The sequence below is a fragment of the Petromyzon marinus genome, chromosome 17, assembly GCF_048934315.1.
Source record: "Petromyzon marinus isolate PM22_M1 ecotype Great Lakes invasive population chromosome 17, UKy_Petmar_22M1.pri1.0, whole genome shotgun sequence".
In the NCBI taxonomy this organism is placed as follows: domain Eukaryota; kingdom Metazoa; phylum Chordata; class Hyperoartia; order Petromyzontiformes; family Petromyzontidae; genus Petromyzon; species Petromyzon marinus.
Window position 1 is genome coordinate 12063849 of NC_133683.1, and position 18574 is coordinate 12082422.

Consider the following 18574-nt stretch of genomic DNA (forward strand, 5'->3'; position numbering starts at 1 on the left):
GGGGTCATAACAATGACAGATAGCTCTTTACAAGCATCCTGTGAAGGGTGTTTTAACGAGCAATAAATTAATAAGTGCGTTGGCGTGGTGATGTGGTTGTTCGAGCAATTCAACTTTGAACCCGGTGACCTAAGTTCGATAGCTGACATCAATGGCGAGTGGTGTCTGAACCGGTTCTGACCTCATTCCTCGTCAAACCGCACTCACCAGTGTGGTGAAGTATGGTCAAAACTCCCCCATGCCTTAAAGGTGTGGGGGAAGCCTGCATCCTTGAGTTATGATGATGGTTATTATTATGATTGAGATTGATACAGGCACGGGTCTATCTTTATACGTAAAGATTACATAACGTTATAGTGCATCAGCTCCTGATGCCTCTGGACCAAAGTTTTCCAACCGTGGTATTTTAAGCTCGCAAACTCTGAATTGGTTTAGACTTTCTGAGTCTCATCGGCAGAGGCAGGCCTGTTATACCAATAACAATAATAATGCAATAATAATAAAGCACACTATTTCACAGACATAAATGACCGAGGAGCCAAGCTCAGTGTCACTCGAAAGCTTGGCGAAAGAGATGTACGCTGAACTTCCTTCGCACCGTACGTAGCCAACCGTGGCTAATCGGAGGTGCGGCGGACAGGACAAACAAACTAAACACAAGAAGCAGTTCTGGAGAAATTCGTTTTCAATCGAGATTCGCAAGTGGATCGCTCCAGTGGCTTCCTAACATCGGAAGGAAGAAGATCGTTCCGGGCGGCCGCAGAAGCGCTGCTTACGGAGAAACTACGCCCGGCAGTGACGGGTCCCCCCCCTCCGGCCCTTGGTGTGGAGAGGAGAGAGGGGGGGGGAGCGGGCAAGAACCCTCCGCGAAAAGCCTGCGGGGTCCTTCACCAAAGCAGCTGCCGTACGGCACCTTCAACAAACCGCACGGCCTCGTCGTTGCGGCAAGTCGCGCGTCACCGTCACGACCGTGGCTGGAGAAAGCTGTCCGACTTGCGGACACCGTGCCTGCCTGGCCACACGGTGTCCCACGATCCCCCGTGGGACTTGTGGCGTCTGTGATAGCGATGCGCGATGACCTCGTCCCCGGCTGTATTTGCCGCCGAGTGGGATTTCGCGGCTGCGCCGTGCAGCTCTCCGGCGTGTTGTCGGGGCAGTGCCCGCCGTGCGTTGTGCAGCACCATGTTCGACGTTTCGCTCCCAGGTGTTGGGAGCTTCTTCAGGAACTAATTCGAGCAGCTCGCTTCCCCCCCCCCTCCCCCCACCCCTCTCTCGATTGCTTGCCTCCAACGTTGGGAGTCCCTCAGGGTAGAAATCCGCAACGTTTCATGAACCTCATCCTGTAAACCGCAAACCCCGGAGCCACGAGCGGCGACAACCCTCGACAGGGAAAACAAAACAAACAAAACCTCCCTAACCGTTTGCAATTTCCTTTATTTTTCTTCTAAATCTTATTTACCTCTCCAGAAATCTCCTCTTTAGTTTACTTTCGGTGTGGCCCGCGAAGCCCTCGGCAGTCCAAAAGGCACGGGCGGGGGGGGGTCGGGCGGCGGACTTTTTCGAAATGCCCGCTACCGGTGTCAGCGGCGCCACTAAATGTCACGGCGGCGATTGTGAGCGACGATTCACGAGCGGCAGATTTGCGGCGCGAGAGGGGGGGGGGGTGGTTTGGCCGCGGCGGGGTCAGCGCAACCGCGAATCGATCTCCCGCTATCCGCCGCCACAAAAAACCTCCGCCTTGGGCCACGCTCCCCGCCCACCGCGTTCGCCCGTAAATTACCACCGACGCGCCACCCCCAGACCCCGCCACCGAATCCCAGCTCCTCGTTTGTGTTTTTGTTTGGGGGTCCTGGTCGTTGTGGGCGCATAGCCCAGAGTTGTCGAGGCGACCCCCCCCCCCCCCGCTCTGATATTCAAGGATTGACGTCAATTTGTTGAAAGGAATAACGCGGGCGCGGCAACGCACGGAAACGCGAATATACACACATACACACACGTGTGTAAATAAAAAACAAACATTTCCAGAAAAAGATAAAACCGTTTAGGAAAAGTGAATACGAGATGATCCCGGGGCTATCGCGTGAAGGGCACAATCGAGTAAAGCAGCGTGTTGAGTTTTAATCGGCTGTGTTTGCGATATTTTTGTTTAAGTTAGAACAGTTTTCATGTTCACTGTTAACCGACATAAAATATTGAAATCGTTACTTTTTCTTTTTTACAGCTCTCGCTGAATCCACTGCCGGATGAAGGCTTCCCCATGCCACGTTCGGGTGATGGGGGGGTTTTATGACCATACTTCACCACTCGGGCCATCGCGAGTTGGGTAGGCGGTGGGTGGTGGATTGGGGTGCCCAAGACTGGTTCGAATATCGATCGTCGTTCGCTGGAAATTGAACTCGGGTCACTGGGTTCACAGCACATCACGCTAACCGCTGAAGTACCGCCACAAAGTCTATCTTACGCTCTTGATTTTGCCTTAACTAGATTTAGATAAAGTGAAAACTATTTATTCGGTGGTGCAGCCTTTGGCAGTGGTGCACAAATCCAACTTACAAAAACACTCGAGCGAAAGCCCCTTGTCCACGGCGCCACCACTCCCCCCCCACATACTTAGACGTACGTAAGCAAGTAGTGTAGCTACGAACCTTCCCAGTTGGATTATAATGCGGTTCTGTTCTTGCGCGTGGCAGCAGCAATACGGCTCGGGAGCTCGATGCCAATGTCGAGGTCTGCTGCTGCTGCTGGCCACGGCGAGAGGGGTTCAGCAGAGAGCGAGAGCGAGAGAGAGAGTTCGTGTCGTTTTGCTATTCCTCCTTCGATGAAGGGGCACAGACTATAGCGGTATTCACGAATGTGTTGACGTTTTTAGATGTTCATAAAAATGTACGAAACAAGCTTGTGAAATGGCCATATCTTTATTATTATTATTATCCTGCAGTAAATGTTAAATTTGTGCCCATTTTTTTGATTGCCAAGATGTTTCAATTCACTCACTGAAGCCCTGGCTGTCCTCAGTGAACTACCGCCGGTTCTGAATATCAGCCCCCCCCCCCCCCCCCCTATTCGCATTATTTAGTTTATTTAGCAGCATCCTCAGATACCTTTGTGTGCGCGGTCGTGCTGTAAAACTACAGCGCGTTCCATTTGAGAACAATTTCGGGCTCAATAGGTTCCCCTTAATGCGCCCGCACGCGCGCGCGTGTGCTCGCGACTCCTGCGCGCGGATATCAAGGAAGGTGGCAGGAAAACGTTATCGACAAATTCGTCCCTTTTGTTTGGTGAATTTGTCACGGGGCAAAGGTCCCATCGTGATTTTAAAGTACCGAGTCGGGGCCGGCAAAACAGAAAGATTGGTGTGGCACTTGAATGCATCTGGGTGGAGCGGTGGTGCAGTGGTTAGCGTATCGCCACTCGTGAACCCTGACGAGCCGAGTTCGATTCCCAGGTCGCCAGCTGACGCGAGTGGCGGGTGATATCCGAGGTGGTCCCGAGCCACCCATTCACAAATCCACACCCGGTGTGGTGAAGTGCGGTCAGATAACCCTCCATGGGAATGCCTTCGTCCAGCAGTGGACTAAGAAAATACAAAGTTAGTGACATGCTTTTCTAAAAATTTTGCTTTAACTCCCGGTAGGGGAAAAAAAAAATACCTCATTTTATTCGATTAAATGCCATTCGGTGTTCTTCTGCCGCACACCGTGGTAGACGCGGATGCTTGATGCGTGAATGAAAATTTACAAACGCTGTGGAGTCACCCAGAACACACCGCGAAACGTGGAAGGACTCGGTGCCCGATTCACAAACACGAAGGAGGCATCGTCGTGGCAATACAACTCCGGCTTAGCCACCTCCGTGTATAATTAGAGTTAGTTTAACACGTAGTAGTAGTAGTAGGCCTTTTGCGACCGATATTCTCCATAATAGAGGTTTTTTTTTTAGGTTAGATCGTGGCGCCCCAGATGCCAGTCCCAGGCCTGCAACAGTTGACCCAGGTCGGTGCACAGATTCACTGCTGCGTCCTCCAGTTGTGTGACCTCCTGGCAAGGCATCTCCAGTTTGTGTTGGTGACCTCGTCACACAGGGCCTTTGCTGTGCTCCTTTTTATAGTTGAGGCACAGTGTATATACTGCTTTTGTTGAAACACGTAGTAGGGGGGGGAGTTAGATGGCATAAATATAAATGTGTCGTTAAACCCGCCACCACCCGACACAGCTGATTAGTAAGGTTTGTCATGCAAATAAACATGCTAATTGGATACTAGTACAGCACACCGGTGTGTTGGAGAGCAAAACCCACAACATGCACTCGAATTGTAAACGTGGGTTTACTGTCCAACACACCCGTGTGCTGAACTAATAACGAATCGGCATGTTTTATTTACGTGACAAACCTTACCAATTGGCTGTGTCAGGTGGTGGCGGGTTTAGCGACGCTTTTATATATTTATTTACGCGATGTAACCCAAAAAAACCCTCCATTGTGGATAAAAGGATAGTGGTTGCTGTACATCAACATTTTCCATACGAAGAAGAGGTGTAGTCCAGGATTGTGGGCTTCACAATTGAACGTGGGATCTCATAAATTCGAGGCTGTTAAAAGTAACGGCCAGAATATTTGTTACAAAACAGCCACCTGCTATGGGACCTGCACTTTAACTCGATTCCTCACAACGGCGGCACGCCCTTTGCGGCAAATGGCATTTAAGGTATGGCTGTGTGGCTATTCTCTCTCTGTCTCTCTCTCCCCCTCTCTTTTGTTACGATGACATTTTAGGAACAGGATTCCACCTGAGCTATGAGCCCTTGAAAAACCGGATCCGTTGGAATGTCGGATTAGGAGGGAGATTTTTCCTCTGGGATGTGCGTCCGGCCGTCTGTTTGTTCTGTTCGTCCGTTCGTCCGTTCGTTCGTCTGTTTTGTCCGTCTGTCCGTTCGTTTGTCCGTGTGTCCGTTCGTTTGTCCGTTTGTCTGTTTGTCTGTATGTCCGTCCGTTCGGCCGTCTGTTTCGTCCGTCCGTGTGTGCGTCCGTCCGTCCGTTCGTTTGTTCGTTTGTCTGTCTGTCTGTATGTCTGTATGTCCGTCCGTTCGGCCGTCCATTTCGTCCGTCCATCCGTCCGTGCGTCCTCCCCGCCTTTGTGTGTTCTTGCTCGTGAAAGCGCTGGGGCTGGAGGAATGAGACACCGGCCAGCCCAGCCTGTTGAGCCACCTTCATCAATAGCTGAAGCACTTTGCAGGGGGGACCACACGAGGAGGAGGTGGTGGCGGCGGCGGTGAGGAATCCAACAAAAGGAGGAAGGATAGCGAAATAATTACCCGAGCGTTCACCTTTATTGTGGTTCTGGCGCTCCTCGCTGTGTGTGTACATGAACCCCAATCCATCCATCCACACGTTTAGTTCGTCGATAATCGCGCGAATAAATGCTCTCAAGTCGATTGTAAATACAAGCAGACATAACCTGTGTAAGCCACAGCAACAAGTTTGATTCCTGGTCAAGGGCGTTTGATTCCTGGTCAAGGGCGTTTAAAAAAAAATACTGATTCCCTTTACCCTGGAAATCATCAGCGAGTCTCAACGCGCTCTGTGAGCAAATCAAAGTCTCTCTTCCCGTGTGCGACCCGGGGCTATGAACTCCAAACCACGGACCACATAACCTCGCACTGGCCCAAATATACACGTGTGAGCGTGGTGGGTGGGTGGGTGGGTGCGTTGGCGCATCTGCCATTCAAAACTCTCAGACAAAGCAAATTGAATTGCTCAATCGCTTCCAAATCTGTCTCTCGTAGTTGCTCTTCATTGGCCGTACTGAAGGAATACGCTGTAGGGTCCGGCATTAGGAATGTTTTGTCCAATTCCATGAGTGAGTTTTTTTGTTGTCGTGTGAGAGGAAGCAAGAGTACCAGGAGAAAACCCACAAATCTTTGTATGTCCGTACGTACATGTTTGTATGTCTGTACGTACATGTGTGTATGTCTGTACGTACATGTTGAACTTCTTTCGCGTCTTACGTAGCCAGCCATGCTAACCGGAGGTGCGGGGGGATGGGGGAAGGACAACAAACTAAACACAAAAAAGCTCTAAAAAAATGAGTTTTCAATTTAGTTTAATGGTGTGGTGTATTATATAGTGTAGTGTGTAGTGTATTGTAGTGCATGTATGTTGAACTTCTTTCGCACCGTTACGTAGCCAACCTGGATTTAAAAGTGCATAGCTCCAGTGCATGTTTTTAAGTGTGGGTGGAGCAGTGCTGTATTGTGGTAAGCGCGCTCTGCTATGAACCCAGTGATACAAGTTCGATTCCTGGTCATGGCGCACCACCTCCTTCATCAAATACGAGTGGATATAGCGTGTGCTCTACACGGCTAGATTAAATAATCCATTGCTGTATTACCATCTCCTGGTGACCTTTCATCCCAAATAAATGTAAGAGTTATCGGCTGAATTCTACTCTGCCACTTCCCCCTTTGCCTGCTAGCCATCGAACAAAGACGGTCACGGCATCACACGGCGCTTTCAGATGCGCTTCTGCGGCCGTCTGGAATATCCAGATTGAAAAACGAATTTCTTAAGAACCGCTTTTTTGCGTTTACTTTGCTGTCCTTCCACCCGCACCTCCGATGAGCACGGTTGGCTCCGTATGGTGCGAAATAAGTTCAGCATCCGTACACGCTGCCTTCACCAACCCACACTGACCAGTGAAGAATGATAAAATAACCTCCACCATCCATACGGCATGGGCAGACCCTCATCCAGCAGTGATTTGGCAGAGGGGGCTGTACGTGTGCACGTCTGTTGTACGTAACTTGCAACGTTGTACCCGTGGCACAGCACCACCACGGGATGGGGAGTAGAGTCAAGGATGGGGAAAGGGAAGAGAGAAAAGAAAGATTGGGAAATGAGAGCCAAAGGATGGAAAATGAATGGGATAACGGAAGCAAAGGGTCAGGAGAGGTGAGGATGGGGAGGAAGAGGCGACATCAGCGCCTCAACGATGCTGCACGGAGGAGGAGGAGCGGCGTCTGTTTTCACAGCGGGCGGCGGGGAGGGGTTTGGAGTGGGGGTGGCCACGCACTAGCCGCGTGGTTTACGGGAGGCTCCAGCTGGTTTAAGAACAGAGATGGACGCACGTCAGCAGCAAGATGTTTCAGAGAATGAGCGATTCTTGAATCTAATTGCAACGCCCGAACTGTGACGCTTCGCCAAAATCCTCGTGGAGGCGATTGAATCATTCCACCGTTACTAGCAACACTTGGCCCTGCGGCTACAAGGCTTAAAGTGCACGCGTGCGTGTGTGTCTGGTCAACTCAACTTGAAATGGTCGACTCAGCACTTGGGGAGGCAAAGGTGGCCAGGCGTGGGAGTGTTGGCCACCAAACCCCCCCTCGTGTGACATTGCGGCCTGCACTTGCCATCAACATTCTGTTCACGTCCACCTGGGGGATCTTTGTCTGTGCGCGTGTTTGGTGTGCGAGGCAGATGTTCCAGGAGCTGGGCCTGCCGGTGGTGGAGGCCGCCGTGACTGGCTACAACGCCAGCCTCTTTGCCTACGGGCAGACGGGCTCCGGGAAGACCTACACCATGATGGGAACACCGGTGAGATCATTCCTCCATGATATTGATTCACACGAAATAATTATCATCATGATCGTGATCAACAAGCATAGCTAAGGCTGCGATTTTTGGCATGGTAATTATTTGGTGAAGTGTTCGGCCGAGGTGTGTGGAAAAAAACAATAATAATAATAATCTCGTAATAATAGAATGAGTTGTATCGTGTGCAAATTTCGCGAGACAGACACACCGTTGTTTGATATCTGGATTGCCTACTTACCTCGGCAACTGGAAGTGCCTTACAACTCACCTCCTCTCAAACATATTCAGGGCGCCCGGTGTGTGTAGGAACAGCCGTAGGCCCCTCCCAGCCTCACCCCTCCCCCTCACCCCCCACCATCCCCGTGGCGCTCACACCGTCCCACATCATGACCTACGGAATGTTTGAAAGGAAGTAAAGAAAGCGCCTACATTTAATGCGTTTCCTAAGCCAGTTCCAAGATTTCCCCGGCAGACTTGATTTAAATCCACGATTTCCGTGACCGTGACCTCCGCTGCGATATCGTAGCCTTAGCCTGTGACGCGATCAATCCACTGCTGGACGAAGGACTCGCCGAGCCCTCGCCCGTGGCACACTTCTGCGACGCGGCAATTGAGCCGGGCACCCGCGCACGAGCTGATTCAATCGCTCCGTCTCCTACGGCACGTTCTCTCTCGCTTGGCCGCGGCTCCATCGTGAATTTGTCGCCCTCCGGCAGCTGTCCCCTTGGGTAGCCGTGACGTGTCCCCGCCCGAGCCCCCGCCTCGGAGTTTTCCTGACGGTCAATAATTGCCGTCTCCTGACCCGTGTGCGCTCCCTGAATCCACGCGTTCTTCTTCCTGCCTCGCATAAATTCGCGCAATTGGGTGGAGGCTCAAAAGAAAGCCGTCCCTTGGTGTGGACCAATCAGTTTCAAGGCCAATGCATCATATTATCATGGTATGTTTTTTGTTTGCATTCTGACCGCACGTATTGTGGTTAATGCAGACATGAATCCTTGCAATAAGGTTGCAGTTTTGTTGCCAGAAAAAAGGGGAAACACCCTATTATTATAACGCAATTGCGTTACGTCCCCAAAGTAGATGCTGAATTTTTGGAAATTGTTTGCTTTTACTCGGATGTTCATCGTACGTGGTAACAATATTGAATGTGTCTTATATTTAAAAACAATCCCTGCCCGGTGAGATTGTATAGTGAGAGTTAGGTTTGTTGCGAGGCTTCATTATGATTGTAATTGCTATTTCATCAGTGAAAATGATCTTCCTGGAAATTAGTACGGTATTATATAATTCACACTTTGTTATTGTAAAGGCCCACTGGTGGTTAATTTCACGTCGAAAGTTTTTGTGTCGCGAGTTTTGTTTCGGGACAGAAACGGATTGCGGATGTTTTATTCATCCATTCTGTGCTCCGTTTATTTTACAGGAGTCGCTGGGCCTGATTCCGCGCATTTGCGAGGTGATTGTTTCAACTGTCGAAATTAAACAAACCACTTTTAATTCGGTCTGACGCGTACGGCTTGAAACGTGGGGCAAGCGTGTTCATTGTTGGAGTGTGCCATGTTGGAGTGTCCCACACGTCGGCAAAGATGAATGAGGAAACTCAACGAGAACAAATTATTTGGTGACACTGCTGCTGCGTTGATGGTGGTGGTGGTGCTGCACAAGGACAATTAACAAAACAACATTAAAACAATTTCTAACAGGCAACGTATTTGGGCAATCGACCTTCTTCATAGCACATGGGAAGGGCCATTGCCTAAAACGTTGCCTATTATATGCTTGTCCTTTTAAGGCCACACGCTGTGTTATTGACGAATGCGTTGGGTTTAAAAAAAGAATCAAAGTGTTCAGTTTGCTCATAATATTTAGAAAAACGTCAACGCCGAAGGTATAATAAACCTGGATTTATATTTCGCGTAGCGAATGCTATAAATTCTAATCGATTATTGTGAACTTAACACTGCCCCTGCAGTTATATTGAGCATGAATCTATTAATTAGAATAATAATAATGACTAGATTTGAAGTTTTCGTGAAAGAACCAAAGAGTAATAATAATGCAATTTTCGAAAGCACCATAACAATGCAAGCCATTGCAAGACCCCTGGTCTCATACTGGCCCTATGCATTCAAATACTTAATGAACTGCTACTGCCAATATCGTAACTATCGCTGCTACCGCTGATGATGATGGGACTACAGCTGCTATGGCTATTATTGACATCAATGCGCGATGATATTGCTTCTAAAACTACAGCAATGATAATTATCGTTGGGAAGCTCAGCTGTTTCGTCGGGCCTATGAGGAACCCTGAGCCTAGCTCCGCAGAGCCTCCGAATCGTCACTGGGTATTTGATGATTTGTGAAAATGTGCACGTTCTAAATTGTGGCGAGATGTTAATTGCCTTGCCTGGTATACAGGAGGTCATGGGTTCGATCCTGACCCTGATGCCTGTATATTGGAGTTTGCATGTTCTCCCGGTGGTCGCATGGATTTTTCTCCGGGTCCTCCGATTTTTCCTTCCACATTTAGAAGCATGCATTTAAAGTATTTGGCTGCTCTACATTTCCGCACGATGATAAGCCACTTCGTTGAGCTATCATTTGTGGCCACGTGGGTTCGGAACAAGAGCTACATAGCTCGGTGGGCTTTTCCTGGTAAATTAAAAAATAGTTTATACATTATAGCTTATGCATTGTACAGCTTCGAATCGATCTCAGAGCATCTTCCTGTTCCATTGCATTCTGGGCCGTGTTTGTGTCTGTTGACCGCGACCGTCGGTTTAATCAGCATCTGTGATCCCCGTGTAGGGCCTCTTCACTCGCATCGAGCGCGACACCAGAGCCACAACCACCTACAAAGTGGAAGTGAGGTACTGGGTTTTGTAAATACTGTATGTGCACACACGCACTCACTCGTATCTAAACGAGACAAATTTCCGCCGTAGAGCCTTATGCGACTGTAAGCTATGCTTATTTTACCAGGTAAGCCCCCGCTGAGCTATATAGCTGTTCTTCAGAAGCGACCTGTCCACAAATGATAGCTCAACGAAGTGGCTTGTCGTCATGTGGAAATTTATAGCAGCCTAATTCTCTATAAGCATGCTTCTAAACGTGGGGCGAAGAAACCAGAGGGGCCGGAGAAAAATCCACGCGACCACGGGAAGTGAGACATGAAAACTCTAAATATACAGCAGGCGTCAGGGTCGGGATCGAACCCACGACCTCCTGTATACCAGGCGAGGTAGTTAACATCTCCTAGCCACCATGGCGCCCAAGGACTGTTAGCGGGCACCTTTGAAGGCCTTTACGGCACAAAAGAGGATGGTATGTCCAGCACCACGCTCGGCCGCTTTTGTCTCCCTAATGCTGATGTTTTACACGCCGTGCCTGGTGGAGTACTTATTTCAGGCTGAGTAGACCTCGGAGAGACCTAAGACGGAATCAGATGCGTCTCACCGATGTTGGCCGTGAGCAGGAATCAAATTGGTGTTGACCGGTTCATCGCGCAGCGTGCTCACCACGGCACTCTTGCTCCCCGAAATACTTACATACCGTATACAGTACACACACACACAGACGTAGGGCAGCATGATAGTGCAGTGGTTGCACACGTGCCTGACAACAAGGAGAGCCTGGGGGGTTCTATTCCCGACTCCGGTGTTTGTCTGTGTGAAGTTGGTTTGTTCTCCACCTGTTCTGAGTGGGTTTATTGTTGGGTTATTCAGTTTCGTGCCAAAGCGAAACAAATAAAATAGCATACAATGCAATAACCAAATTTAGCAATTACATCCGAGCCAAATTTGTTTGTGAAAATTGCTCTTTCAACTTACTGGTGAGCCGAAACTATTCTAGCTATTTTTATTTTACCAGGAAAGGCCCACTGAGCTATGTCGCTATTTTTCAGAAGTAACCTGGCCACAAATTATAACTCAACGAAGTGACTTGTTATCATGTGGAAATTTATAGTAGCCAAAGACTCTAAACGCATGATTCTAAATGTGGATGGAAAAAACGGAGAAATCCACGCGACCACGGGGAGAACATGCAAACTCCAAATATACAGGCGTCAATGTCGGGATTAAATCCACAACCTCTTGCATACCAGATGAGGGAGTTAACATCTCGCCACCGTGGCGTCCCCAATAACAACAATAACAACTAGCGCGTTAAACGCTCGTGCGTGTGACGGCGTTAGTTCGTGCTATGTCGGGTCGAAGGATCTCGTGACAGAACTTTGGCCAGATCACTGCGCGGCCTCGCCCAGAAACTCAGTAATGGATCGCAACGCCGGGCCGACCTGTTGCGTGATCGTTGACCGCACGCGTTCCCCGCCCTGCCCCTCAGCTTCGTGGAGATCTACAACGAGGCCGTGCGCGACCTGCTCAAGCGGCCGACGCGGCGGAGAGCGGGGTCGAACCTGCGCGTTCGCGAGCACCCCGAGCGAGGGCCCTACGTGCAGGGTGAGCAGGCCCCGCGGCCTCGCGCCTCTCACCTCTCCTCCCGTCTCTGGCCTTCCGTGCCTGCTGATCGTCCTGTCTGCCATCTCGTCTCCTCGTCAGCAGGTCTCCCATTTTCTCTCTCTGACACATTCTTCTGCCCTCCTCGCCTTCTGTCTCCACCTCCCATCTCCCGTCTCCTGTTTCCTCTCACCCATGTTTTGTCTCCTGGGTCTGTCCCCTGTCCCCTGTCTGCTGCGTTGGTATCCGTCTTCATTCCCCGTCTCCTGTCTGCCGTCTCTCGTCACTCCAAGCTCCTGGGTGGCGTCTCCTTGTCTTTGGCCGTCCGTCGCCCGTCTCCCGTTCCGTCTCTACGGCCCCCATGCAGCATTCTGAGCGGTCGCCTGCCTAGCCCGCAGTGGCGCCCAGTGCCGCCAACTCGGTCGAAACACGTCGAGTTCTCAGCCATCGTCACCGTTGAGGCTCGTGGTTGTTCTCCACAGCGTTGAGGATGTCCCACGGCCGGCGGGAAGGATCCTCACTCGCGGTGTTTGTTGGTTTACCTGTCATGGACATTTCGCAATTGATTGCAGCGCCTCGCAGGCAGTTGCTGACGGTGGTTCAGGTCTTCGCTCATGGTCGACACTAAACCGCATCGGCTGCACAAACCCGTGGCAGATGCGGATACCTGATGCACAAATGTAAAATTAAAAACTCTCCGGCAGTAGTGGTGCGACTTGTGGTCATCCAGAAGAGAGACCGCACGACGTGTAATGACGCAATGCCCCGACCCGCTGATTGGAAGCCCCCGCGGGGTTGACGCTGTCCCTGCTTCGTTGCGTGCGTGCTGCTCCCTCGCCAGGTCTCTCACGTCACCTCGTGTCCTCCTACGACCCCGTGGCCAAACTCATCGGCGACGGCAACGCCAACAGGTCAGAGGTCGCTCTCACACGCCTACCGGTAGTAACCTATAGCACCTGTTATTGCTATTTACAAAAAAACATTTCTTCGTACGGAATTGTCTAAACGCAAGCAAAGGACGGCACAATCGAAGTTGGAAGTGACAAAGGAGTGTTAGCGCGTGCATTGAATCGAGCGCGGTTATTATTACTATTGAAAGAGATTGGGGAATGGGAACGATGGGGGCAGCGAATTCCAAAGTGGGGCAGTGTGAGGCAAGAAGCAGAATCGGGAAGTGTCGTGATCTGCAGAGTGGCGAGTGAGTGGACGAGCGGGATGAGTGAGTAGGTGAGGAGTGTGTGCTTGCCACCCGCTGCGTAGGTGGTCGAAAGCGGTGTGGATGTTGTGGCTTGGTGGTCGTCCACCCAACCATTGTTAACTTTTTATTTTAACATTTAGATTTTACCAGGTAAGGCCCACTGAGCTGTACAGTTATTTTTTCAGAAGTCACCCGTCAACGAATGACAGCTCAACGAAGCGGGTTATCACCGTGTGGAAATGTATAGCAGTGGCCAAATGCTCTGAACACGTGACGTCGATTCTATATGTGGAGGGGAAAACCGGAGGACCCAGAGAAAAATACAAACAGACCGCGGGGGGCGAACACTCACACTCCAAGTATAGATCATGCAGACTCATTCCCGCTTGGCTTCCGAGGTGTTGCGAGGTCGGGTGGCTTGCTCGCAGGTGGGTTGCACGTGAATAAAATAATAAATTTGAATGCCTTCGAGAGCGCGAACCATGGACCGTGCACACTGTACACCACGCAGAGCACCTAAGGTGCTGCAGACCGAACGGCACGGACCGTGAGCGTCACACCACGCGCTGTAGAGGAAGGTTATTGAGTGCGTGTGTTTGCTTGTGCGCTTGTGGTGCAAGCCACCCACCCCCTCGTGTGCCGTGCCGGGCACTTCATAATTTGATGCTCGCCAACAGCACTTCTTTCCCCAAGAAGTCTGTTATGGCTGTATGGGGGATCTTTGCCTTTGTGTGCGCATGGGGAGCGGTAGTGTAGTGGTTAGAGTGCTGCGCTATGAACCCAGCCACCCGAAGTTTGATTCCTGGTCCTGGGCATCCCCCAGGTCGACTTGGCCTCAAATGAGTACCTGGGCTTGATGTGTAAACATCACAACTAAGGATACAAACACAGCCAGGCATGATATGGTACTGGGCACCCATACTAACAGTTTGTTAAGGCTATACGGGGGATCTCTGTGTGCGTGTGTGTGTGTGTGTATATGAGGAGTGGTAGTGTAATTGTTAGCGCGCTGCGCTACGAACCTGGTGACCCGAGTTCGATTTCCGCTCACGGCCACCACCAAGGACGATTATCTGAACTGGTCCTGGACCTCCTCTAGGTTGGCTCAGCCTCAAATAAGTACCTAGTGCAGTGTGTAAATATAACAACTAGGGAGACAAAGGCGGCTGGGTGTGGTGTTGGCCACCCGCCCCCTCGTGTGCCGTGCCGGCCTTCAGAGGTGCTCGCTAACAGCACTTGCCCCAACAGTCTGTCAAGGCTATACGGGGGGATCTTTGTCTTTGTCTGCCTCAGGATGATCGCGAGCACCCACGTGCACGAAGCCAGCAGCCGCTCCCACGCCATCTTCACCCTCCACTTCACCCAGGTTAGCGCGGTTGTCCGTGTACGGTGCGAAAGAAGTTCAGCGTAGACACAGGCGCGCCCGCTGCTCCCGGGAAGCCTCGCATCGCGCCCAGTGGCGGTGGCTGTCGAGTGCATTGGCGGCGCGACTGCACCGGGGCCCGCGGCTCGGAGGTTCTCAGGCCCCGGGGCTACGAAGTGCAGGGAAGGCCGGGGGGGGGGCGAGCACCGGCGGTGGGGGCTGGAGGTGCGCCGGCTTTGGCGTAGGCAGTGTAGGAATCTGCCGAGTCTGGTGGCAGGTCAAAGTTGAAACTCGGGAGGGTCAAGTCCTGCGGTCGGGCGGCCGCGGTCGGAGGGCGCGCGTCACGCGACTTGCTCACGTGACACAGAGACGACTCGGCCGATGGCGCGTGCAGCACGCGGAGACGAGCGGTGAGAGGGGGGCAGCGGTGGACCATGGTTGGGGGGGGGGGGCGGAGGAGGCCCCCTTTAATTCCTGGCAGGCAGGGCCCATGCCAACCGCGCCAGCGCCGCGGGTGGCGCTGGGAGATTCTCACGGCGTGCCTTTGTTGCAGCGGCGGTTGAAAGCGTGCCACTGGGACGCGGGCAAGTTTTAGCGGCGGGGACGGATTTGACGGCGATGCTGGATCCGTGTCCGCACCTCCCCGCCTCCGCCCTTGTGTGCTGCTTTAGTTTTTCCCATTGTAAGTGGAGATCGCCGATCACCCCGGGTTCTCGCTCGGGCATGTTCACTCGGTCGATGGTCTCAGCCAAGCAGCCGAATGACTCCACTAAAAAAAAACCGTCAAATTTTTGGCTTGGCAAACATTAAAACAGACAAATCAGATGCGTCGTGATATTCTTATAGGAGTTTGTTAGAAATATCCAGAACTCAAAAAGCAAAATTAAGCCATGTATAGATAGTGTCCTTGGAATTCTGTCGAAATACTCAAAACTCAAGATAACTGAAATGACATTTTCAACGTTCTTAGGATTCATTGGCAACACTTAGGACTCGGATAACCAAAGTGATACCTATAGGATGTCGTGATTCAATTATGAACAAGCAACCACATTTAAAGAAGCCCAAAGAATCTACTGGGCGAGTGGGAGGAACGGCTTGCGCCAGACCCAAATAAAACAAAATGATAAACTAAACTATTTTATATAATAATAATAATAATTGTTTTTTACCCTTTTATCTGGCAACAAAACTGACACTTTTTTTACAAGGAGGCGTGTTTGCATCGACCACAATACCTGCGGTCGGAATGCAAACAAAAAACACAACTCTGATAATGTATGCACTGTCCTTGAAATTGATTGGTCCACACCCGAGACAGCTTTTCTTAGAGCCTCGTCTCACGTGGTGTTGGACCAGATGACGCCAAAAGGCGCAAAAAAGGTGTCAGTTTTGTTGCCGGATAAAAGGGTAAAAAACCAATTATCATATTTTGTTACTGGCAAATGAGGTTTCCAATGGTGTAAATGCTTACCCCGAGCTCTCATACTCTGATGGTGCATTGTCTTTGAGTTGTGCACCTGTTGGCGTCATCTGGTCCAACACCACGTGAGACGAGGCTCTAAAAGCTGTCTCGGGTGTGGACCAATCAATTTCAAGGACAGTGCCACATACATTATCAGAGTTGTGTTTTTTGTTTGCATTCCGACCGCAGGTATTGTGGTCAATGCAAACATGACTCCTTGTAAAAAAAGGTGTCAGTTTTGTTGCCAGATAAAAGGGTAAAACACCAATTCTCATATTTTGCTGCTGGCAAAGGAGGTTCCAATGGTGTAAACTATTTTAATATACCAGGTAAGGCCCAATGAGCCGCTATGTAGCTATTTTTTAGAAGTGACCTTGCTGCCACAAATGATAGCTCGACGAGGTGGCTTATCGCATGGAAATTTACAGCGGCCAAAATACTCTTAAACGCGTGATGTTGATTCGAAATGTGGAGGGGAAAAACCAGAGGACGCAGATAAAAATCCACACGACCACGGAGAGAGAGACACGCAAACTACAATTATACAGCAGGCGTCAGGGCCGGAATCGAACCCACGACCTCTTTCATACCAGGCGAGGTAGTTAACATCTCGCCACCGTGGCGCCCCTGACGTGCCCAGGATTCATGAAACGTCCAAGGCTCGAGCAACCAAAAACGCAACTGAATAACATCATCAAGGAATTCGGGGGGGGGGGGGGGGCGGGCGGGAGAAACGGCTTGCGCCAGCCCCCGCAGGATGCCCTGTTTTTCCTCCCCTGGCCGCTGCAGCGCCAGCACGCGGAGCCACACGAGGTGCGCGGGGGCCTCCCGAGTGCCTTCAACTGGAGGGGCGCCCTCCACAGCGCCGGCGGCCGACGGCTGTTGAGCTAGCGCCAGGGCGGGCGCGATCGCCCGCAGCTGAGGATCCGTTGCGCTGAGTGGCAACTCGATAGGCGGCGGCTGCTCCCTCTTATCAGTGCCGCCCCACGGCCCCTGACAAGCCCGGGCTTGCACTTCGGGCTTGCACTTCGCGCGCGCGAGAGAGAGGAGGGTAGAGCCCCTTCCTCCCTACCCCCCGCCGTTGACCGGGCCCCACTTGCGGGAAACAAGCGTGGGGGTTCGAGCGGGCAGTGTTAAGGTTGATGAGTGCGATTCGTGCGTCGAATCGCCGCGCATTACAATTGATTGTAATTCGTGTGAAGGATATCGCTTATGTGTAGAAGTCACTATTTGAGGCTACTGCAACGAACAGGCCGGAGCACACAAGATGAAAATATATGACACTCTGTTTGGCATTTGACTTGATTATGGTATGTAAAGCTGGTGAACTGCCATCAGCTAACAAATAAACAACTTAATAAACAGATAATGGGATGCTTCATTGCTAAAAAGAATTATGCTTTAGTTCATCGACTTCTGGGCCGTCTGGACCAATGCTTTCCAGTAGCATTTCCTTATTAAGCGGCAAAAAACCCTGCACCGGTTTCAACTTTCGAGGTCTCATGAGATCGGTTTGTTATCGTACTCAAGAATTTTCACTTCGAGATTTCATCTGGCCCTCCCAGACCCCCTCCATCCCCTTGGGAATGGTCCCATTGTCCTTGTTCGCAATTTATGTGCCGGCCTCAGAGGCAGATTGGAAGAGGCACCTGTTGACAGTAGCCCGAGGCCCTCCGGATCGGTGCGTGAAGAAGCATGGATTCGGAGAACCACACGCAGTTTGGATGCAAATGGGTACTGACCGTTAAGGAATGGTAGGCGGGCGTGCGGCAGGACACGTCCACAGAGAAGGGATTATGATCAGTGGGTGAGGCTCTGAATCTGAATCTGAATCTTTATTTCTCCTGGAGAAATCCGATGGGCTACGAAGCTCTTTTTCACGGACGTCCAGTCGGGGCGGGTCAGAAAGTTACAAGAACAAACAGTACAACAACAACGAAAACGATCGGAGTGCAAAGTGTAGGGAAGGAAAAAGCAAATCACGTGCTTAAACTAATGACGGAGTGGTGGCCAAAGAGAGGGTGGAGCGATGAGCTCAGCCCGATTGCAGGATCGTTCGCGGTGACGACACCTTGGCGAGGCCTTCATCCAGCAGGGGATAGACCATGGCCCCGCAGCGGCGACGACGACGATGAAGATCGGTGACCGCCGTTGCTGACTGCCCTTGCCTGGGCGATGCTGCTGTCTAGCGTAAATGACGAATTTGTGAAAGTCGGGAAATGAGACAGCGGGAGGCACACGGGGCCCCACCCTCTCGGCACACAATGAGGGCGGCCTCAGCAGCGGAGGCACCTGGCACTGGGGCGCCGATGGCCGCCACCCTCGTGCTTTAAAGGGCCCCTGAGAACAAAAGGGCGCACGCCCGGAGGTGTTCACTGCGGTGTATGTGCACATTCCTGCGTACATCCCGATAGCTAGAGCTGCCTGATAGTCTAGGCCGTCTTATCAGTCCGTCTGTCCGTCGGTCGGTTTAACCGTCTTCAAGATCCTCCATGGAC

General features: G+C 51.3%; 1 protein-coding gene across 3 annotated transcripts in view; it reads left to right on the plus strand.

The window, feature by feature from the left end:
* Window positions 1-18574, plus strand: part of LOC116943328 (uncharacterized) — a 158806-nt gene that overhangs the window by 42550 nt on the left and 97682 nt on the right. For all 3 annotated transcript variants that reach the window (XM_032956122.2, XM_076067630.1, XM_032956123.2), the window contains exons 4-9: window positions 7474-7590; window positions 9014-9046; window positions 10402-10463; window positions 11938-12053; window positions 12892-12961; window positions 14542-14614. In XM_032956122.2, the coding sequence (XP_032812013.2) occupies window positions 7474-7590; window positions 9014-9046; window positions 10402-10463; window positions 11938-12053; window positions 12892-12961; window positions 14542-14614 (471 nt within the window). The remainder of the gene's footprint in view (window positions 1-7473; window positions 7591-9013; window positions 9047-10401; window positions 10464-11937; window positions 12054-12891; window positions 12962-14541; window positions 14615-18574) is intronic.